The sequence below is a fragment of the Natator depressus genome, chromosome 5, assembly GCF_965152275.1.
Source record: "Natator depressus isolate rNatDep1 chromosome 5, rNatDep2.hap1, whole genome shotgun sequence".
In the NCBI taxonomy this organism is placed as follows: domain Eukaryota; kingdom Metazoa; phylum Chordata; order Testudines; family Cheloniidae; genus Natator; species Natator depressus.
Window position 1 is genome coordinate 99997223 of NC_134238.1, and position 21081 is coordinate 100018303.

Consider the following 21081-nt stretch of genomic DNA (forward strand, 5'->3'; position numbering starts at 1 on the left):
GCCCAGTGTTGCTCTCAGGAAAGTAAAATTCCATTAATTTACTAAGAGCAGGGATGGGCTCAAATACTAGGGCTTGGATCCTGCATGCTTTTCTCTCAATGACTTCACTGGGCCTTCTCACGAGAGCAAGTGCTCAAATACTAGCCAAGGATATATCCTATAAGGAAGTGAATTAATCCTGTGCCAGATGTGATTACGCTGTGTTTTATGTCATATTTCTACATTCTGCTGGGCCAAGAGATTATATGCATGTTGTGGTTGGCGGCACTGTACTGTTCTATTTTCTCAAGGCTAGTTAAAATGTATCAGCCAACAGTAATTGTAAGTACATTAAATTCGTTCATTAAATTCACTTTTGTTTCCACTAAAAGGAGGAGACAAACAGGAAATTCCATTTGCTGAACACCTCAAATGTTAAGCTAAAAAAGCCTATGCTTAGTGGAGGAGTGAAGAAAAAAAACATTTTGCCGGTAAGAAATCTGCATAACCCATTACAAATAACTACTGACCCCTTTCAGATCTATTTGAAAAGCCAAAGCAATTTTTGAGAGCTACTATCAGGATCTCTCAAACTTTGCATGTCACATCCATCTCTGTTCAAGAGGACAGGGAGGGATTTTTTTTTGGTTTGTTTTTTTAAAACAAGGCCAGCCAGATGGAGAAGATCATTATTAAGAACGGATGGATTTGTTCAGTAAATAAGAATATCTCCAGAAGATGTGTTTCAGTTTATACTGTAATTAGGTGATCACTTTTAAAAGTAGTATATATAATTATTAGCAGTATAAAATAGGTTTTATACAAGATAATGGGAAAAACAAGCAGAGATTTAAATTTTGAGCTAGATGTTCAGATGCCTTGATAAACTGTTATTAGTCTGCGAGAGCTTAAAATCCCTGATTATGGATTCAGTGTCATTCAGGTTCTGAAACTAGAGACAACTGGATTTATGAGCAGAACAGCCAAATCATTTTAGAAACAGTTTAATTTACAAATACACTTTTACAAAGGATATTACAAAAATAATCAAACACTGTGCAAAACCTCCACTGACTTGTATTTGGTTACAATGATAGGAAACTGGTCTTTCTGAACCTCATTTAAATTAGGAAGTTAACATCTCTAGCAGAGCCTCTATTCCTTTTACATTTTTATTGCATTTCAATTTTGGAATGAGGCTTTTTAGTCCTCCTTTGACTTTATTTGCCACTTCTTGATCTGTGCTTCGGAGAAGGCTACAAGAAAGGGGGAGAAAACATTATATTTCAAAAGGTCAACTTTTAAGTCAAACGAAAATACTGTCAGACAGTATAAATAAAATCATTAACTATTTAAAGAGAGACCTGCTTCAGGCCAGGTACTGATTTTCTCTCTCTCACACAGAGACACACACACAAAAATATGGAAGCAATTCCACCAGGCAGTACACAGCAAATGATGGCATAGCTCTATAGTGGATCTAGTAGTCTCTACTTGACACTCTGGGCTTTCTATACTCCAGGACCATAGAATAAAAATAAACCATGTAAAGTTCTGTTAACCCTGGAAAGCCAGTTTCCTCGCTTAAAAATAGTATTATTTCAGCAGTGAAAAGGATGTATAACTAATAGGAATGGGATGAAATTAAGAAAAAAAATTAGGATGATCATCAGGAAAAAAGCTTCCCAGCAGTGAGGTTAGTTTACACAGAACATTTTCACCTAGGTAAGCAGCAGTAGGATGCCCTGTTGCTTAAGACTTTACACTATGAGGAACAAACATCCATTGGCTAGGTGATGGACTGAATGACAACAGATCTTTAACATCTCCAACTTCTACGGTTTTTACCATGAACTTGCGATTAGCCAACTATAACCTCTTGTTAATTTGTTAGGTTCTTAACAAGGATAAATAGACCAAGCATGGAATGTGAAAAGAGGCATTAATATAGTTTGTTTATATACAAATCGGTCTCCTCCCTATGACCTAAAATCCCACCGAGGCTGATGGTACAAGAGCCAGGAAGCCACGCCACATCCAATAAAGAGCAGTTCTATTTTCAGCTACTTTATTCCGAGATGTAATTCTTTGACTATGGACTTATAAGTCCTACTGGGAATTTCTGTTAAGCTTTTAGTTATAACTAGAAGTTCTTTTACAATCTAAGGGGGAACTTTGTTTCTTTTAAAAAAAAGAACCCAACACAGATAAAGGTCATATTCATATTGCCTATCCACAAGCAACACAAACTAGTAAGGAGCACGAGAAGCAGGATACTGAAAAAAACATGCCAAGTATGTAGAAAATTAACATTCTGTAAGGTAAAAAGCAAGCAGAAACTGGTATGGTTTACCATTTGGAACAGAGCATATTACAGTGTAATCCACTCTGGACTGCTTTTTATAAATTTCTGATGAAAAGTTTTATTTATCAACTGCTCAAATGAGCGGAGTTTTGTATAGCAGTTTGCAAGCTTTTTGAATTAACAAACTGAACAGGAATTTCAGATCCCCATATTCTTTAAAGAGAATAATTGCTGAACATTTGCAATTATGTATTCTAAAAGGGGCAAAATATATGTTGTCCTCTTTGACTCATAAGACCTCTTACTTGCATAAAAAGCCTTATGTATTTTGCCGATACAATATACAGGAATTCTAAAAGCTATGCCTGTTATTCTTGACACACATTTTTTCATGGTCTCTCAATACTGGATATAATCCTTATGTCCAAGTTATCAGGCATTCAAATACCATGGCAATGGTTGAAGTATAAGAACTTAAAGAGAATAGTATCATTCATGTAGTGGTTCCATATAATTTTAATTCTGAGCAAGTTGCCAATAGGAAATTGCACTGTGTTACGTGCACAAGTGAACTGGATTCTGATCTTATATTAGCTGAACGCTCGTGTAACTCCACTTAGATGTCAACAGAACTACGCCTAATTTACACCAGTCTGCGATCAGAACCAGGAGACCTTTGATTCTCCATTATAAAATCCAGTTCATCAAGGGTGACAAAAATATCAGAAGTGTTCAGCACATGCTATGGTGATGAACAGACTGCACATTTGCAACACAAAATAGGGCAGCAATTTAAGCTTCTATAAATACCAAAGCCAAGACCTTCAAGTGAATTGGATTGGTAAAGCAGAGATTTAGATAGGCATATGAATAGATGCTTCTATAAACCAACAAAAAATGAACAAAAATCAAATTCTGCAGGCAGAAAGGGCACCTTTAAAACAGGAACAAACAAAAGACAGGTAAAATCCTACAGCCATTTGGGCTCCTTACTGGCAAAAGGAGAAACTGACAGAAATATCAGGGGCACCTTTTATATGTACATCTTTGTTTTGTTTTTTGTATTTCAACAACATTTTAAATATTTTATGTAAAAAAATATTGTAGTCATTACCCGTATCTGATTAAAGCACTTTTTGAGCTCAACACTGCTGTATAATTTAGGCAGCATCTTTAGACTAAAAGTACGCAATTAAGCATGGATAAGATTAATTATTACACATTATGGAAGTTAAATGAGTGCCACACAAAATGAAGGAAAAAAGCAGCTCGTCAAGTTGCTCTGAGCATCTTACAATAACAAAAAAATAATGCATGAAAAGCTGATAAAAACCTGAAAGTTGTAATTTATTAATTAGCAAATAAATAAATAAATGTGAAGCCCTTGAAAGAATTCCTATCTACAAAGATGAATTTGTGATGAAAGCCTGGAAATTCTAGTACAAGAGGAAACTATATACTTATAAACCAGTGTGTATGTGTGAATCCCTCTCCTTTGGGGAGGGGTTAGATTTTAGTATTGGTGAAAGACATTGGATTGACAATCTTGGAAAACGAATTCCTCTCTGAAGCCACAGAGCATCAGTAATCCACACTTCCCAAATAACCTCCCTCAATCGTGACCCAAATTACCAGCTCCAGGGGTAGGTAAGGTCTCCACTCACATTCTGTCCTTGGTCTCTCCACTGAGATTACTACCAAGTGTGTCACAGTCAGCACTAACTGTTGTGAGGTTTGAGGGGTGGATGCTTGTCTACTAGGAAATTAACTGAATCTACAAACTGTTAGGGCACCAACCAGTGTTTCAGTCACTAATGACCTGAACTTGTGACATAGCAATTAAAAGGTCCCATATCCACTACAAATCCTGTGATTTATCCAGTTTCTCTTAATACTAGTGACCAGGCTTGGTAATTTTCTGGGAGAATTCAGAGAAGGAAATGTGGCAGTCTACAAATTATTAAACCAAAGTGAATTATGTATATTTTGATGGAACACATGTACAGTCATATGATTTTAGACACAGCACCTGTAAAAGGTACAGATATATTTTTTTAAATCAAAAAGTCAATGTGACTACCATACAGTGGTATCTGAATTATCATTAAGACTACGATTTTGTTGCGGAAGTCACAGAATCCATGACTTCCAAAGACCTCCGTGACTTCAGCCCTGGAGGCTGGGAGCTGCAGGGTTCCACTTCCTCCCGCAGCAGCAGGGAGCTGTGAGGTACCCCTGTCGCTTGAGGAAGCGAGCCCCCAACCTCTGAGCTGCCTCGGGCAGCAAGGGCACCCCTGCAGCTCCCTGGCTGCTGCGGGGGTAGGGGCAACCTGGAGCTCTGAGTCCCCACTGGTAGTGGGGGCTCTGAAGATCCCAGCCACCCAGCCCCTTCCCATTTTATCATGGATATTTTTAGTAAAAGTCAGGGACAGGTCACGGGCTTCCATGAATTTTTCTTTATTGCCTGTGACCTGTCTGTGACTTTTACTAAAAATATCCATGAGAAAATCTTAGCCTTAATCATTAAAACGTGAAGGGTGAAGATAGACAATTTCTTGAATGCTCTAATATGTAGGATGAAAATAATTCAATAAAGGGTACATATATAAAGAAAACTGCCAATGGCACCAGGGATGAGTTAATCTTTTAAACAAATCTCAAAGCCCTAAGTTAAGGACAAATGTTAAGTAACAACATACTGTCAATGTACAAATCATTCTACACAAATCCTACTGAATATCTGTGTGCAGGATTAGAGAATTTAAAGGAATTAAATGTGCTCATCAAACATTAGGGGTCTGTTTATAAAAGCTAAGGAAAAAAGATGTGAAAACTCTTTGTAAGTCAAACAATTCTATCACAATGCAGAGTTTACTAAATTAATTTGAATGCAAATAGTATGTTTCACGACCAATTCCCATCAACAGCAACCCTACTGAAGTTTGCAAAACAGAATTAAAACTGGTTTCAGAGTAGCAGCCGTGTTAGTCTGTATTCGCAGAAAGAAAAGGAGTACTTGTGGCACCTTAGAGTAATGTGCCACTAAGGTGCCACAAGTACTCCTTTTCTTTTTGAGAATTAAAACTGAACTTGGATCACAATAATCACATTTTCATCACTTAAATGGTTTCTAATTATTTACAGAATCAGTCTGAGCATCAGACTATCCTTACCCTACAGCAATAGGAATTAGAGTTGGAAAGCAAAGAGACAGAGATTCAACTAAATGATTTTTTTTTTTTTTTTTTTTAAATTTACAAAGGATATTTTGTCTACTTCAAGTTGCTAGGTGTGTTTGACTCAGTTCTGTCAGATACTTATGAAAAGCTAATTAGGTAATTTTGTTATCTCTGCTCAACTGAGAGTTTTGAAACCTCACAGGTTAGATGTTTAGGGTTTACTAAGCCACCCATTTCCAGATTTCCCTGATGTGACACTGAAAGTTTCTATTACAAAGTGAAACTACACCTATTTACTAAATGCCAACAAATGTATTAATAAGCAAAGTAGGATGCTTGGTGTGATGGTCTAATCCTGGGGAGGTGAGGAAGACAGTGGGCTTTGTGGCTCATGACTTTATTACAGAGAACAGGTTGGCACATAATACACTTTTGCATGGCTTACTCTAAGAACCACCACCGCTCCAGCCCAGGAAGAACAACACAAACATAACTCCAATACCACAGGAAAGGCCTTGAGAGACAGCCTGTACAACAGACAAACTGAACAACATTTTACAGAAGATGCCCGAATACCTGTTTGCTACCTTTGAATACAGGCACATCCAAGAACAAAACATATTTAGTATATACTGGCATATTGTTTCAGGATTTTCATACACGTGGTAGGGACACTGGTGGGCACAGTGTTAGAAATAAGTAAGTTTTTCAGTCTCTAGAAGGCTTTTCCAGCACAGAGCTATTTCATAGCAGTAGCAAAGCTTGAGCTCAGGGAACTAATAGGTTTGGTCTGTGCTTGCATGTGCCAAGTGTTATTCTCTACAGCAGTAGTGGGCAAGCTGCAGGCTGCACACGGCCTGTTAGTGTTATTGGTGGGCCGCGAGACAGCATTTACATTGAGAGTCAGCAGAGACATGCTGGCCGCTGCTTCCCGCAGCTCCCATTGGTTGGGAACGGTGAACTGCGGCCACACCGGCGGACAGTCAATGTAAACACTGTCTCGCGGCCCGCCAGCGGATTACCCTGATGGGCTGTGTGCAGCCCACGGGATGCAGGTTGCCCACCACTGCTCTACAGCATGCTTGTAAACACCACAATTAAAAGCAAGTACGTAAGTGTGTGAAAACTGACTTATTTTGGCTGAAAACTTGAATGGCATTCTCTGTATAAAGAGTTAAAACAATGGGACCCAATTAGAAACACACGTGTCCTACATACCAACAAAGAACCATGGCACCTCGATTTACTTCTGCCCAGGACTTCATGTTCTTAATGCTGACACATTCCACCAATGTTCTTGCAAAACATCCTATTAGATGGGGAAAAAAGAGCGAGGTGAAATTACTCAACGTGGCCTACTCAAAAGTCCTCTGTAACAGTGATTTAATCAAACATTTTAATCCAATCTATATTTAGAAGCTATTGCTTACTGTCAAAATAATTGACTATTTAATACAGTCAATACCTTTGCAAATGTGAAACTAATTCTAAGCAATGCTTAGAATTAATTAGACAATAGCAACACTGAATTGTATGAAAACTCACTGGTATAAAGACAGACACACATTTGTTTCTTTCTACTATTTAATTGTTTAGAGTACCAAAAGCTATTCATGTTTAAAAAGCATGTTTCTACACTGAAAAGGAACTTGGTAAAGGGTGCCTTGCTACTGAAAAGATCTGCTTCCTGCGTGCATTCAATCATCGTCACTTACTTTCAACACCAAAACAAGATCAAGTTTTGCACCTGTTATCCCTGCTGTCAGCATGGCTAAGAGTAAGAAGGTTCTATCCCTTCTCATGCATTGCCAACAGAATTATTTAAATTTATTCCCATTACGGGCCTTCAGCTGCCTCTGTTCAATGACACTGGAGCAACAGAGTTTACACATGTGTCCCTGAGGGCACAACTGGTCTTGCAGAACCATTGCTACTGGTGATGTGTAAGAAGGGAAGAGCGCAGTGTGACTTTCAGATCCCAGGCTGAGTTTGCACGAGTGGCCTTTAGAAAAACATTTAACTTGTAAAATTATCATCAAATTTGATCTTGAAACTGAGAAAGGATAAACACGGAATTCCATTTTAAAGTCACTTTACAGAGTAGAACTGCACATTAGGGACTGATCAACTACTAATTGTCTAAATTAGGCTGGTAGATAAAAGATATTCAGACAAAATTCCCCCCTTTAACATTTGAATGATGGAACTGACAAAAAGTTCTAATTCAATACTAATAAGGAATTAAAACTGTGCCAACCCAAACTCTGACAGAGAACAATAGATATCAGAACTACAGCGAGACCAAAAAAAACAAAAAAAACAACAAAAAAAAAAAAAGAGAGATAGGTTAAACATAGACCAATATAATTAATGCATCAAAAAAAGCCTAGTAACATCCACTCCATAATCATCTGAACTCCTATCTCAGCTTTTATATCAGCATTAGAAGCAGGCATCTGGTAAAAACTGTGAAACCATACTAATAGGGATTTCTATGTATTGCCTTTGAAAGAAAAGTGTAGCAGGGGTTCAACACAGTTGCATGGAAATTGTCGCAAATTAAAGACAATTAAACACTGCAAAAAGAGCTGCCCGTAGGACAACTGTTTCACAGCAACTTTTGAAATGTTTTAGTTCTGCACTGGTTTCCAGATTGGAAACCTGAGAGCTTCTGTGCACATTTTTTCCTCTCTCTCAATCCTTCCGTAGGAAAATGTAGTCAAAACCAATATATTTCCATCTGTTCCATGAAGTAACATCTCAAAAATATTTCAACCAGCTCTAATAAAAAAAATACACACACTACATAATCTGTTTCCCAATCTGTTGCATTCGAGATACCTAATGGTGCTTAGTAAAAGCTCTCAGTAAAAAAACCATACAAGTTTTGCATAAAAAGATTATTTTACTAGGATGGTAGAAAAACATCTTAAGCCAGGATGAAAAAATCCACAAGGTGCTAGATTTTGTTGCTCTGCAGCAAAAAGTTGAATTAATTTTTTTTAAGATTACATTCCGGATGATAACATCTGTGCCATAAAATAGCAGAGATGTGCTATATTTGAGGTAAAATTTTATAATGCAAGTGGTAACCCAGCAGCAGTAACAAATACACTCTAGTAATTACAGGTCTGCTTAGCTGGTGATCACAATATTCATAAACTGGAATAAAACATCACATTTTCTAATTAGAAAGATGCCATCTACAATCTTGTCTATGTTTTAAAATGCCAGATAGCTTTAACATGCTAACATTTATTAAGTAAAATGGCAAAGGAATAGACTACACTCTTGATACCAGCAAAGCACATTTGGGATCTTCTGTTTCTAAAAAACAGGTCAACCTCCTCTGGTGGAAAAAGTGAGCTTAGCTTCCATCACTTCACTCATACAGCATCTCACAACTGCACAGAGACAAAAATACTTTTTTATGTACATCTAAAGTACATTTAAACCATTTATTGCCTCTTTGCCACCTTTTACATATTCTGATACATCTAAAAATTTACACAACAATCTTTTGTTTGAACCTACACAATGAGTTTAATTATGCTGAAAGCTGACATATGATCTATTAAAGATGAATTTCACAGCCTACCTTCTCTTCCATTATCTCTCATTTTTTCATCTTGCCCTATTAACCATTTCAGAACCAGATGGCCTGCTGGATGCTCTGCGATGTGAAGCTTTAAACAAATCAATGATTAACTGTTAGACTCAGGAGTCTTTCAAACATGTATTGGTGCGCTTATGCTTGAAACGCAAAGTACACTGTCAGATGATTTTATAAAAAAAATTCCAACTTGCTCCCCCCCACCCGCAACACATCATATTGTGCCATTTCACCACTATTAGTGATGAGCAAATATCAAAACAGATGAGAATGCAAGTGTTTGGATGCTTATTCAAACATTAACTTATAGAGGTGCAACCCATTCCCCATTCCAGACTGTCAGTGCACAGACTACATCCTCTGCTCCTCACTAGCCAACCCTTTCCCCTGGCCTGCAAACACACCTTCAGCTTCCCAGTAACACATAAGTGTAGTTTCCTGGTCTAGCTGCCTCTATGCACATCTGTGGCTCTTCCAAATTTTCACCAGCTGACACGCACTGAAGAATGGCTTATATGGAAATCCAGAGCTTGTTGGAATATATAAGAGGTCCACGTGGAAGTCTAGCACAGATTGGTCATAAAATGGTGGAAGTGGGGGTTACGTGCAAAAAGTAGAAGATCAGAGATATGAGCTGTGAGAGAAATCACAACTAGAAAAGGTAAGTCAGTGAGTGCTTTGATGGCAGTCTGGATATCATAGGGCAAGGAACACTGGTGGTCCTGAACTTTTATAAGTTGGTTTTAGTTCAGCTTGGAACAGTCAAGAAGTTTAAAACAGCTCTTATTTTATAAAGAACTATATTTGACTTCCATCCCTAATCATTAAACCAACTTCCTGTCTCCCTCTCCAACAGAATCTTGCAAGTGATCTAGTATCTCACAGCTCATATTCACAGGATCAGACATGTTCAGCTGGAAGGGACATCAAGGGGGTCACCTAGTCCAGCTCGCTGTGCTGAGCCATTCAATGTGTGCACAAAAACACTGGGGTAGAGAGGTGGTTTTCGCTGTGGTACCATGAATACATGCAGCTTTACATCTCAAAACTGGACAATGCATTATCTTTGCTTTCCCAAAAATCAGGCCAACTTGGGGAATTGGGCGAGAGCAATTTGGCTGAAAGTTCATTCAAGCAAGGCAGAGGGAATGAGGACTGTAAATGCTTGCCCAATAACACAGTATGCTGAGGATGCTCTTTGCATTGTGACGGAAGGGTCTATCGAGAGAGTTGTGCATTGTGACTGAGGGGTTTATCAATAAAGCTTGAAATCTTGGGATACTTCTAGATTCCCAGCTCTTCCTGGAGTCCCACATGGTTGTGGAAACCACACATGCATGTCTGAAGGCACAGTCTGACTTTAGCTTACTGATGAAGTTAGCAATATTACAATAAACTGCTATAGGAATCCAACCTTCTTTCCTTGTCAGAAAGTTAAGAAATTGGATCTTGGTGCCCCTTCCCTGTGTGCAGGTGTGTGCTTATTTAGTAGCTCACACCCACTGAACTCCTTCACAAAGATAATATCTTCATTGTGAGCAGAAATTCTTTATAGTCTCATTTAACTGCTACCACTACAACTCTTGAGAGATTCTGTATACTATACATTTCTGCCACTCACAAAAAATGTAAATCCACTGTCAGAGAAAGACTTTTTACACACTAGTCTGGCAGATTCAAGACTACAAAGAACTAAGTACCCAGTTCAGAGAGGCAAGTGAAATGCTTAGCTAAGCCATCATTATTTCAAATGCAGTTACAATATATACATACACAAGACATGGCCAGAAAATGCAACAGAAAGTGCAGATTACATTAACAGGGAATGTTTCAGAGTGCAGCCAGTAAAGCATGTGTTAGGTAACTGTAGTAAATCTTATTTAAATGATACAATGGAAACAAATTCATAGCAATATCTCTACTGCTTGCCCTGTGTTAGATGCGTTACCTACCTGCCCATCTTTGCCACCTGGAACCAGTTCCTCTGCTGCCAAACTAGCAATTGCATTCATGGCAGGCTGGACATCACCAAGAGCAGATCCTAAAACATCAGCCACCAAGACGCACGTAGCTTTGTCCATCACCATTTCTTGGGCATGTTCTTGCAGATAACCTAACAAGGCCGGGGAAATGGCTTCTAAAAGTTCACAACGGCGGACATCTGAATCTTTTTTACTGGTGAAATAGTAATACACAATATGGTGGTCCGATTATTGCAGAAAACTTGTTTTTTTATAAAAGATCAAGTAAAAATAAATTCAATCCATATTTGCTATTTAGACAGATGATGTCCTCATTAAAAGGTCAAATTAAAAAAACACAGTCCCTTTTCTGTATTCCACAGCAAATCAAGTTTAATATGATCTTTGGATAACCATCAGAGGTTTTAAAAATAGCCAGAATGAGAAAAGTGTCCAATCAGGTGACACAGTAGTCTTTAACTTCAAAGTGATTGCCAATGTGCCATACACACCAATTCCACCCTTTCATTTTAATTCTTATTTGTCCTGCCATTGTCATCATCTCAAAGCTCTAACAGAGACTGTGTAAGGAAAACTGTTCACAGAGCATTGTGAAATTGCCATCTCTGCAGTATTTAATAAACATCAGCATCAGTTAAACTAGCAGAATGGCAAAATAAATATCCTTCAAAATCCCACAGTGTATCTTGGGCCTGCCAGACTGGTTTATTACGGTCTCAAATAACGCAACACAAAGAAGGGCTGCTGATGCACAAAGGAGAAATACAGATAAGTGACCAATGCATTAATTATTTAAGAAAAACTAAGTTCAGCTTTTTAAAAAATTATCTAAATTAGACCGTGGGGGGGGGGGGGGGGGCTGAATTAGAACTAAAATCTTCCATTTTTACTGCTAGATTTCAAGTTTACTCTTGTACAACTTAGAACACCAATGATGGATGTCCAAAAAAAAAAAAAAAAGCTTTAAATCTGTTCTGAGACTTCCACTAGTTTAGCAAAGGGTAAAAATTGTCCTCTCCTTTGTACAGTTGAAATACTACTGCAACCCAAATACAGTCACTATGCACATATATTTAGGTATATATCTACGCAGAAATCACATCACAACTGTTACGATTTCTGTCAGATAGCTGACACACTTATTTGCTTTCGGTGGTTTGGCTTGTATGTGGGTTTGTAGAGTGAGGAGAAATAAAATGTTATAGAAACTGCAAAATATTAACTCAGCAAAATTAATGACATTATTTGGAAACCAATTGTGGTAACTGATCTTCATAAAGAAACTGTCACAGTCTTTAAACCAAAAAAAAACAGAAACAAAAACAATGACTAAGTGTCCTGTTCAAAAAGCTGGAGTTGGGAAAACGTGTGGATTGTTTCAGCCTGCCAGTTATGCATTTTAGTTACCTGTAAGCATTTCCATCTCCCTGTTGCAGAATTTTGACAATCTCTGGTAAGAAATGTGCAGGATCCCTTGGACTTAGCAAGTACAACAGGACCTTCCTTCCATATTTGTTGTTTACAATATTGGGCAAAGAACCACTTATCTCCTGTAAATATACAAACATCAATAACACACTGCTGGAAGAATACTTTTCAGCAACAAACCTGGTCTGAGTACTTTCAGACTGAAAGCTGGGGAAAGAGAGGTCATAATTTATAGTTACATGATACTATTCAAAACCCAGTGTATAACGTCTAGGTGGAGTTTGTCAATGTATAGTGCTGAATGAGATCAAGTTTTGATATTCAATTTTTGTTTGTAAAATGCTCTGATATCCTTGGATGGAAGATAAAATAGAAGTACAAATTACTATTTGCATTACCATAGTGTTCAGACTTCCTGAAATCAGGGCCCCATCGTGTGAGGTGCTGTACAAACATGTAGTAAGAGACAGACTTCTCCCCAAAGAAGTTACAATCCCAACAGACAAAAGGTGGAAGGGAACACATTATCACAGCACCCAGGTATAGCCAACACCACGAGTCATCAGGTGTGATTATCAACCAATTGTACATCTGTGCAGCAGCCAGCATGCAAAGGACAGTTGAGGATGGGGAAGAAGACAAAGAAGTTATCCTGAATTCAGCTAGGCAGAGAACATCCAGCAGCAATAATTAATTGTAAGTAACAAAGTAAGCCACATTTCCGCTAGGAGAATAACCATTATCACTTGTAGTTTACTGAAGCATTAGTAACAAATACAGAGGGCATTTCCTAGGGATTAATGGCTGGCTAGGAAAAATCATTACATAAACAAGAATGCTGGTGCACAACGCACGTGTCCCTAGAGGCGTGTCGAAAAAACTCATTGATAGGCCACGATTTTTTGTTTTGTTTATTGAAGAGTGCCTATATATTCAAAAAGAAGTATCTATTACCAGCAGTACGTTTTCTGTGTGTTCATGTTCTGTTCTTCCTGCTTTGTGTACACACATTTTGTTTTAAGTTGGCAATATGATTTTGCCTTCCAATTGCAGGACATTGCAGGAGAATTAATACCCTGTATGTTAGCCAAAGAGTTTTCAAAAACTGTTACAGCAGACTTAAGGTAAATATTAATGCACATTTCAGTTATATTTTCTGAAACAAAAGGGATGGTGTTACAGAGCTCTGGGCAATTTCAGTATATTTTATGTCCATACTGTTTGTAAGTAACCCTTCTGCTTTTCAAAATCCCTTAAAATCCCTGGTTTCCAGCAAGGAAATCCTTCAACAACAGCTAGTAAAAGATGAAGTGAACAATTGAACCAGTACCTCTTCACCCTTTGTCTCCCAAAACACATGCTAATAAAGATTATGTTCGGGGGGGGGGGGGGGGGGGCTTTGCAGAAGACAGCAAGACTGTTATTACCTAAAATATGAAGAAAATGCACAAAAGCCGGTAAAATTTTGTTTAGTGGAAAAATGTGCACATTTTACACACACTGCTTTAGGATATCCAAAGTATTAATCTGGCACTGGCTTCTGGATTAGTTATTGAGCTTCTCATTTCTGTAGTCTTCACACTTCAGGCCTTGGCCAGAGTGTATTCTCTGTGCAATAAAACATGTATTCTCTTCTCACTAGGGATTAGGACTGAGGCTTGAACATTACTGCACGAATGTCACTTACGCTGTACATCAGAATCAACCAGCCAACAAAGACAAACAGAGTACTTCAGAACTCAAGGTAGCAGTCATCTGAAATGGCTAATTTAGTAACAAAGGTATCTTGATGGTCATATTGACTTAACATAATAAAGACAATATATTCATCTTGAGTCTGAAATCAACATACATTACATAAGTTTTCAAGACCATAACTACTTCTTTGTTCACTGAAACAAAAGCATAACCCTAGTTATTTTTAATAAAATCTGCATTAGAGAATTTTGTGGCTTTCTGTTATAGGACCATAGAAAAATACTCAAGAAAAATTTAAGAAACACAGTCGTGTAATGTCTCGTTGCCAACACCTTTCATATTGCAGTCTTTAAGAGACTAGATACAGACTTTGCGTCTATTACCACCATGAATGAGAGCTTTTTTACTCAAATCTTAAGTCCAGACATGTGGCTAGCCCAATTTACAGTTCCAACCATGGAGGGCCGAAAGAAGCAGAGATGTTTTTTGGATCTAGGATTAGGGCTCGGTGTAGCCAAAAGAGTTGACTGGAATAAAGGTTTTCCTTTTGCCCTTTAGAAAAAGTAACTTTCCCTTAGTTCCCTAACAGCCAGCAAGCCACATAGGGATTCAAATTTTGTAACACTACAAAAGCAGAGACTAGTTCTGTCAAACACTATAGCATTGTGACCTCCCAGTAATAAAGATTTATTTTCTTAGCATCCCAAGGAGTGGGTTTTTTTTTTTTTTTAACATTCTTTTCACTGTAGAGGCTTTAGATTCATTTCTATATGAGATCTACTTCATCTGCATGTCTAGAAGGCTGAGACACATTTGTGACAGATATGGCAATTTCCTGAAATATTCCTGGAAGGCCTTATTGTACGATGTATCATTGTGGGCTGGGATCATATGCAACTTCTCTAGGCAGCAGTTCTGAACCAGGGGCCTGGTTTCAGGTCTGCCAAGCAGGGCCAGCATTAGATGCACTGGGACCCAGGGAAGAAAGATGAAGCCCCACCACCCAGGGCTGAAGCTGAAGTCTGAGCAACTTAGCTTTGTGGGGCCTCCAGCAATTGCCCTGCTTGCTACCCCTAACACCAGCCCTGGCTTTTATATGTAGAAAAAGGTGTTGTGGCACAGGTGGGCCATGGAGTTTTTATAGCATGTTGGCGGGCGGGGGGCAGAGGGAAGATGAAGGACTCAGAGAAAAAGATTGAGAACTCCTGCTCTAGGGGGTAGATATGACAGATGAGACACCTGGGAGCTCAAAAGACTATACTGAAAATTTGCAAGAAAAAGTATGGACTTTGGGGACAATAAGTTTTAAGTTGATTTCCTGTGGAATTCTTAGGGAGAAGTTAAAGCAAATTCCCAACTTGAGTTATGCAAAAACCCAGCATTTTGAAGCTATGCACTGAGAAGAGGATCATTGTCAGCTGATTATCTATTACAGAAGGCCAAGATCAGTAAAGAAACAGCTGATCTGCCAGCCTCTGTTCTGGAGCTAAGAGAGATGAACTTCTATTCAAAGGGGAAAAGCCAGTTGTGGGTTTTGAAGAACTGAAACTGACCAGAGGCCAAGGCTGGAGTTTGGGGTAAGTTCTGGTAAGTTTTTTCACATGCGTGTAGGTTCGTTTATTGTTTTAATATGTTTTCTCTGTCATGCTTCTACCTTAGGAATAGATGTACTTGCTTAGAAGGAGCTGTGTGGTAACCTATACTTGTGGGCAATACACTGGTCAGGGGCCCCAGAGAGAAAGCAAACCACAGGCGTTGGCCTTTTTAGGCAGTCTGGCTAGCTGGGGATATCATAATGTAAGGCAGGGAGCTGTGCAGCGTCCGGTCAGGAGGAGTACAACAAGCATCACCACCCAAGAGAGGGGATAACTGGGAGCTGAAAGCATAAAGTTGGTTGCCCTTGGTGGGCCATGGAGCAGGAATACAGGTGCACTTGCCCTGAAACTGTAATATTCTTTAGCCAACTTTAAGTTTGACTTTTACATGTCAAACCACATTGCCTACTCTCTGGTATATAGTGCCATCTCTCTAATAACCATTGGTCTTCATTTTTAATCAGAAGAGCTGACTTTTAGTCCTTACTGATAATCTGATGTTCCTATTTCCTTCTTTTCTTACTCTGTTCAGCTAGTTTGACCTACTATGTCGATACTTCAAGCTCTCGGGCGTTATCTCAGATTAATGTTTTGTTCACCTGAACCAAAAATCTTTGAATTTTCTTGTTCAAAATAAACTACACCTTTCCCAGGTATTGGGCCAGGTTTCTTCAACTTCTCTTAGCAGTTTAATACAAATCTCTGTCACTTTGAGAAATCCCAGAACTTAACGTTATTTTTCAATTTGCACTACATTTCTACCAAAGACAAATCTTCATTACAATACAATGTTGCACAGTAAGAAACTACATAGTGCTCTGGGTGTAATCCTTAGATGGGTCAAATTAAATATTTGTTCGACAAAGTCTTCTAGCACTGAAGAAACTTAGTTGAACTAGCGAGAGCTCTCAAAGTCATCTATTACTTGCAGTCTATTTTGAAGAATTTCAGTTGAGAAAGTCCAGAATTTTCAATAAATGAAATGAAGTTCAATATACTTTAAATTTCTAGTACAACTAGTCCCTAGCTAAATCAGCAGAAGTACAAACTAGGGTCTCCAGCAGATTTTAGATCTAGTTTGAAGACTGTAGTAAAGGAGATATAAATTACATAAACATTCAAAAGTGTAGTCCTTCACCAAGGTCTCCTCATGCTAAGAAAAATCATAATAGTTGCTGTGTGCATTGAAATAAAGATAGAGAAAACTGAAGACAAACAACGTTTGAAAACCTGGCTAGGAAAGTCATATATTAGTATCCTAAGGATGAATGGCCTCTTTTGCTAATTGCACTGGTAACATTTAATAGAATATGTTAGGAAAATTCAACTACTTACAGATATGATTAGTTGTTTCATGAGCTTGGTATCATCAATGCAATCAAATGCTGCCAGCAAGACCAAGTGAGAGAATTCACCCTGTAAGGGCAGGGCATCAAGAAGGTTTAGAGACATGCAATGCTGCCCCACATACATATCATTTCCTAAATGTTAGCTGTGATGAAAACTTGTCCAAATTGCAAAAAACTGAGATCTGATGAATGATTTCCTCTAATGACTGGCTGAAGTAGTCCTACAACATAAAATTATTTTCTGGAGGCAACATTTATAATAAAAGCATCTTGTTTAAAACAAAAGTGATAAAAATCAGAGCTGTCTCTATACACTGATGAATTTCCCTGTCTAGACAGCTGTGCAGCATGCTGCACTCTCAATAACTCTCAACTGGATTCTATGAATACCCATCCATTTGAGGCCGAAGATTTGCTTTACAGAATAAAAAATAAAATTTCATTTCTCCAGTAGATTTACCTTACAGTCAACATCTCTCACCAGATTTCTGGGAGCAAATCTCAGTGAAATCCAAACCTACAGGATAAGGGCAAGACCCAACTCCCATAGATGTCAATGAGATACTTTCCACCAACTTCCTTAAGAGCACAACCAGGAGGTCTTGACACAGTTCTTAACTATTAGCTATCTGTTGCCTCTCTCAAAGTGATTCATATATGTATATACTATAGACTTTTTCATCTAACAAAACAGGAGCTTCTATACTGAAACAGACCAACAAGTCATGTCCATTAGTGGCCAAAGCTGGATGCTTCAAATAAAAGTTATTATTCTAATAATTCTCCAAACTGAATATGATACTGTGGAAGAAGGCAGATGGAGAAGGAAAGATTTCTTCATGATTCCAGATGGCAGCTAGCTTTTGCTCTGAAGCATGTGTCATAATAGCTAGTGAAAAGGAGCAGCAAACAGGGGAGTTCTGTGAAGGAGTTCTCCAGGTGAAGCAGGTGTGACTACATGACTCTTTGGGTAAGTTTGCTTGCTGTGTGCCTGCTTGAAAGAAGTTTATATTGTGGTCTGTTTGGGGGACCATGTGCAGAGCCTAGTGGTCTGGTAGACAAGGCTGAGAGTATTTTAATGAGACTTTGATCCCTAATCCTTTAGGATCTGTTAACTAGCAGGCAGGGCTACTTGGGGAGAACAGGGGTTTAAAAAGCCAGTTCCTATGTGACCAGCAGAGCTAGTGAACAGGAGCAGCAAACCTGGGAGTTTTGCGAGGGAGTGTGAAAGCCAGATACACCTAACATTCTCTAAACTTAGGCCACACACACACACACACACACACGCGCGCGCCAAAAAAACCCTAAACCCAGAAAACAAGCTGATAGCTCTCAGAGACCAAGTATGGACTCTTGATGCTAGAGTGGCTGAACTGGAGGATCTGAAGGAGACAGACAGGTGTGTAGATGAGACTTTCCGGGACACAGCAGAGTGGTCCCACCCCCAGTCTGATAGCCTCTGTGCTGTTGAGGAAGGAAATTTTACAGAGGACAATATCAAACTGGAGCAGAAGGAAATGGTCCTGTAGTTGGAATCCTCCCTCTTTCCAGATGATGTCATGGTATCCTCTCACAGTGAAGATCTCTCTCTTGGGCAGGAAACCCCACTTATTAGAAAGAGATAGGTAATAGTAATGGGGGATTCGATTGTTGGAAATATAGATAGTTGGGTTTGTGATGACTGGGAGACCTGCATGGTGAATTGCCTGCTGGATGCGAAAGTTACAGATCTCTTGAGACATCTGGACAGACTTGTGTGTGGTGCCAGGGAGGAGCCGGTGGCCATGATACATGTAGGTACCAATGACATAGGGAAATGTAGGAGAGAGGTCCTGAAGGCCAAATTTATGCTGCTAGGTAACAGATTAATGTCCAGGATCTCCATGGAAGCAGTCTCTGCAATGCTTCCAGTTCAACATGCAGAACTGCAGGGTCTCAATGCATGGATGAGACATTAAGGGGTATCAATAGGGGGCAGGGGCCAGGCCATGCCTGGCTGTTTGGGGAGGCACAGCCTCCCCAACCGGCCCTCCGTACAATTTCAGAAACCCGATGTGGCCCTCAGGCCAAAAAATTTGCCCACCCCTGAGCTACATGAATTCTTTGCATTGGTCTTCACTGAAGAGGATGTGAGGGAGATTCCCACATCTAAGCCATTCTTTTTAGGTGACAAATCTGAGGAACTGTCCCAGATTGAGGTGTCATTAAAGGAGATTTTGTAACAAACTGATAAATTAAACAGTAATACGTCACCAGGACCAGATGGTATTCACACAAGAGTTCTGAAGGAACTCATAATGAAATTACAGAACTATTAACTGTGTATGTAACCTAGCACTTAAATCAGCTTCCGTACCGGATGACTGGAGGATAGCTAATGTGATACCAATTTTTAAAAAAGGATCCAGAGGCAATCCCGGCAATTACAGGCCAATAAGCCTACCTTTCAGTACCAGGTAAACTGGTAGAAACTATACTGGAGAATAGAATTATTAGACACAGATGAACATGATAGGGGAAGAGTCAACACAGCTTTTGTAAAGGGAAATCATGCGCCAACAATCTAATAGAATTATTTGAGGGGGTCAACAAATGTGTGTGTAAGTGTGATCCAGTGGACATAGTACATCTGGACTTTTGACAAGCTCCCCTCACCAAAGGCTCTTAAGCAAAATAAGCAGTCATGGGAAAAGAGAGAGGGTCCTCTCTTGGATCAGTAACTGGTTAAAAGATAGGAAACAAAAGGCAGGAATAAATGGTCAATTTTCAAAATGGAGAGAGATGAACAACTGTGTAACCCAGATGCATCCGATGAAGTGAGCTGTAGCTCACGAAAGCTTATGCTCAAATAAATTTGTTAGTCTCCAAGGTGCCACAAGTACTCCTTTTCTTTTTGTGTAACCCAGGGATCTGTACTAGGACTAGTGCTGTTTAATGTTCATAAATGATCTGGGAAAAGGGGTAAACAGCAAGGTGATAACATTTGTAGATGGTACTAAATTACTCAAGATTGTTACTCTTTTGCTTTGAACTTGAGTAAGGGATCTCACAAAACTGGGTGACTGGGCAACAAAATGGCAGATGAAATTCAATGTTGATAAATGCAGTGATGCACATTGGAAAACATAATCCCAACTATACATACAAAATGGTGGGGTCTAAATTAGCAGTTGCCACTCAAGAAAGATCTTGGAGTCATTGTGGATAGTTCTCTGAAAATCTCTGTTCAATGTGCAGCGGCAGTCAAAAAAACCACCAAAACTGACAATGTTAGCAACCATTAGGAAAGGGATAGATAATAAGACGGTAAATATAATGCCACTAAATAAATAAATCCATGGTACACCCACACCTGGAATACTGAGTGTAGTTCTGGTCACTTCATCTCAAAAAAGATACATTAGAAATGGAAAAAGTACAGAGAAGGGCAACAAAAATGATTACGGATATGGAACAGCTTCCATATGAGGAGAGAAACACTGGAACTGTTCAGCTTGGAAAAGAGATGACTAATGGGGGATATGATAAAAGTCTATAAAAATCATGAATGGTATGGAGAAAGTAAATAAGGAAGTGTTAATTACCCCTTCACATAACACAAGAACCGGGGTCATCCAACGAAATTAAGCGACAGCTGGTTTAAAAGAAACAAAAGGAAGTACTTCACACAATGCAGAGTCAACCTGTGGAACTTGTTGCCACGGGATATTGCGAAAGCCAAAACTATAAATGGGTTCAATTAAGAATCAGATAAGTTCATGGATGATAGGTCCAACTATGGCTACGAGCCAAGATGGTCAGGGCTTCAACCCCTGCTCTGGGTGTCCCTAAACTCTGACTGCGAGATGATGAGACTGGATGGAAAGGGATGGACCATGTGATAATTGCTCCGTTTTGCTTGTTCCCTCTGAAGCATCTGGCAGTGGCCACTATCGGAAGACAGGATACTGGAC

The 21081-nt window shown here is 39.0% G+C and overlaps 1 protein-coding gene across 1 annotated transcript in view; it reads right to left on the minus strand.

Annotated features, from left to right (window-relative positions):
- Positions 1-1029: 1029 nt before the first annotated feature.
- Positions 1030-21081, minus strand: part of PUM3 (pumilio RNA binding family member 3) — a 38873-nt gene continuing 18821 nt past the window's right edge. The window contains exons 13-18 of the mRNA XM_074953303.1: positions 17115-17195; positions 12466-12608; positions 11029-11251; positions 9062-9149; positions 6682-6772; positions 1030-1235 (exon numbers count right to left, since the gene is read on the minus strand). Coding sequence (XP_074809404.1) covers positions 1106-1235; positions 6682-6772; positions 9062-9149; positions 11029-11251; positions 12466-12608; positions 17115-17195 — 756 coding nt within the window. The 3' untranslated portion in view covers positions 1030-1105. The remainder of the gene's footprint in view (positions 1236-6681; positions 6773-9061; positions 9150-11028; positions 11252-12465; positions 12609-17114; positions 17196-21081) is intronic.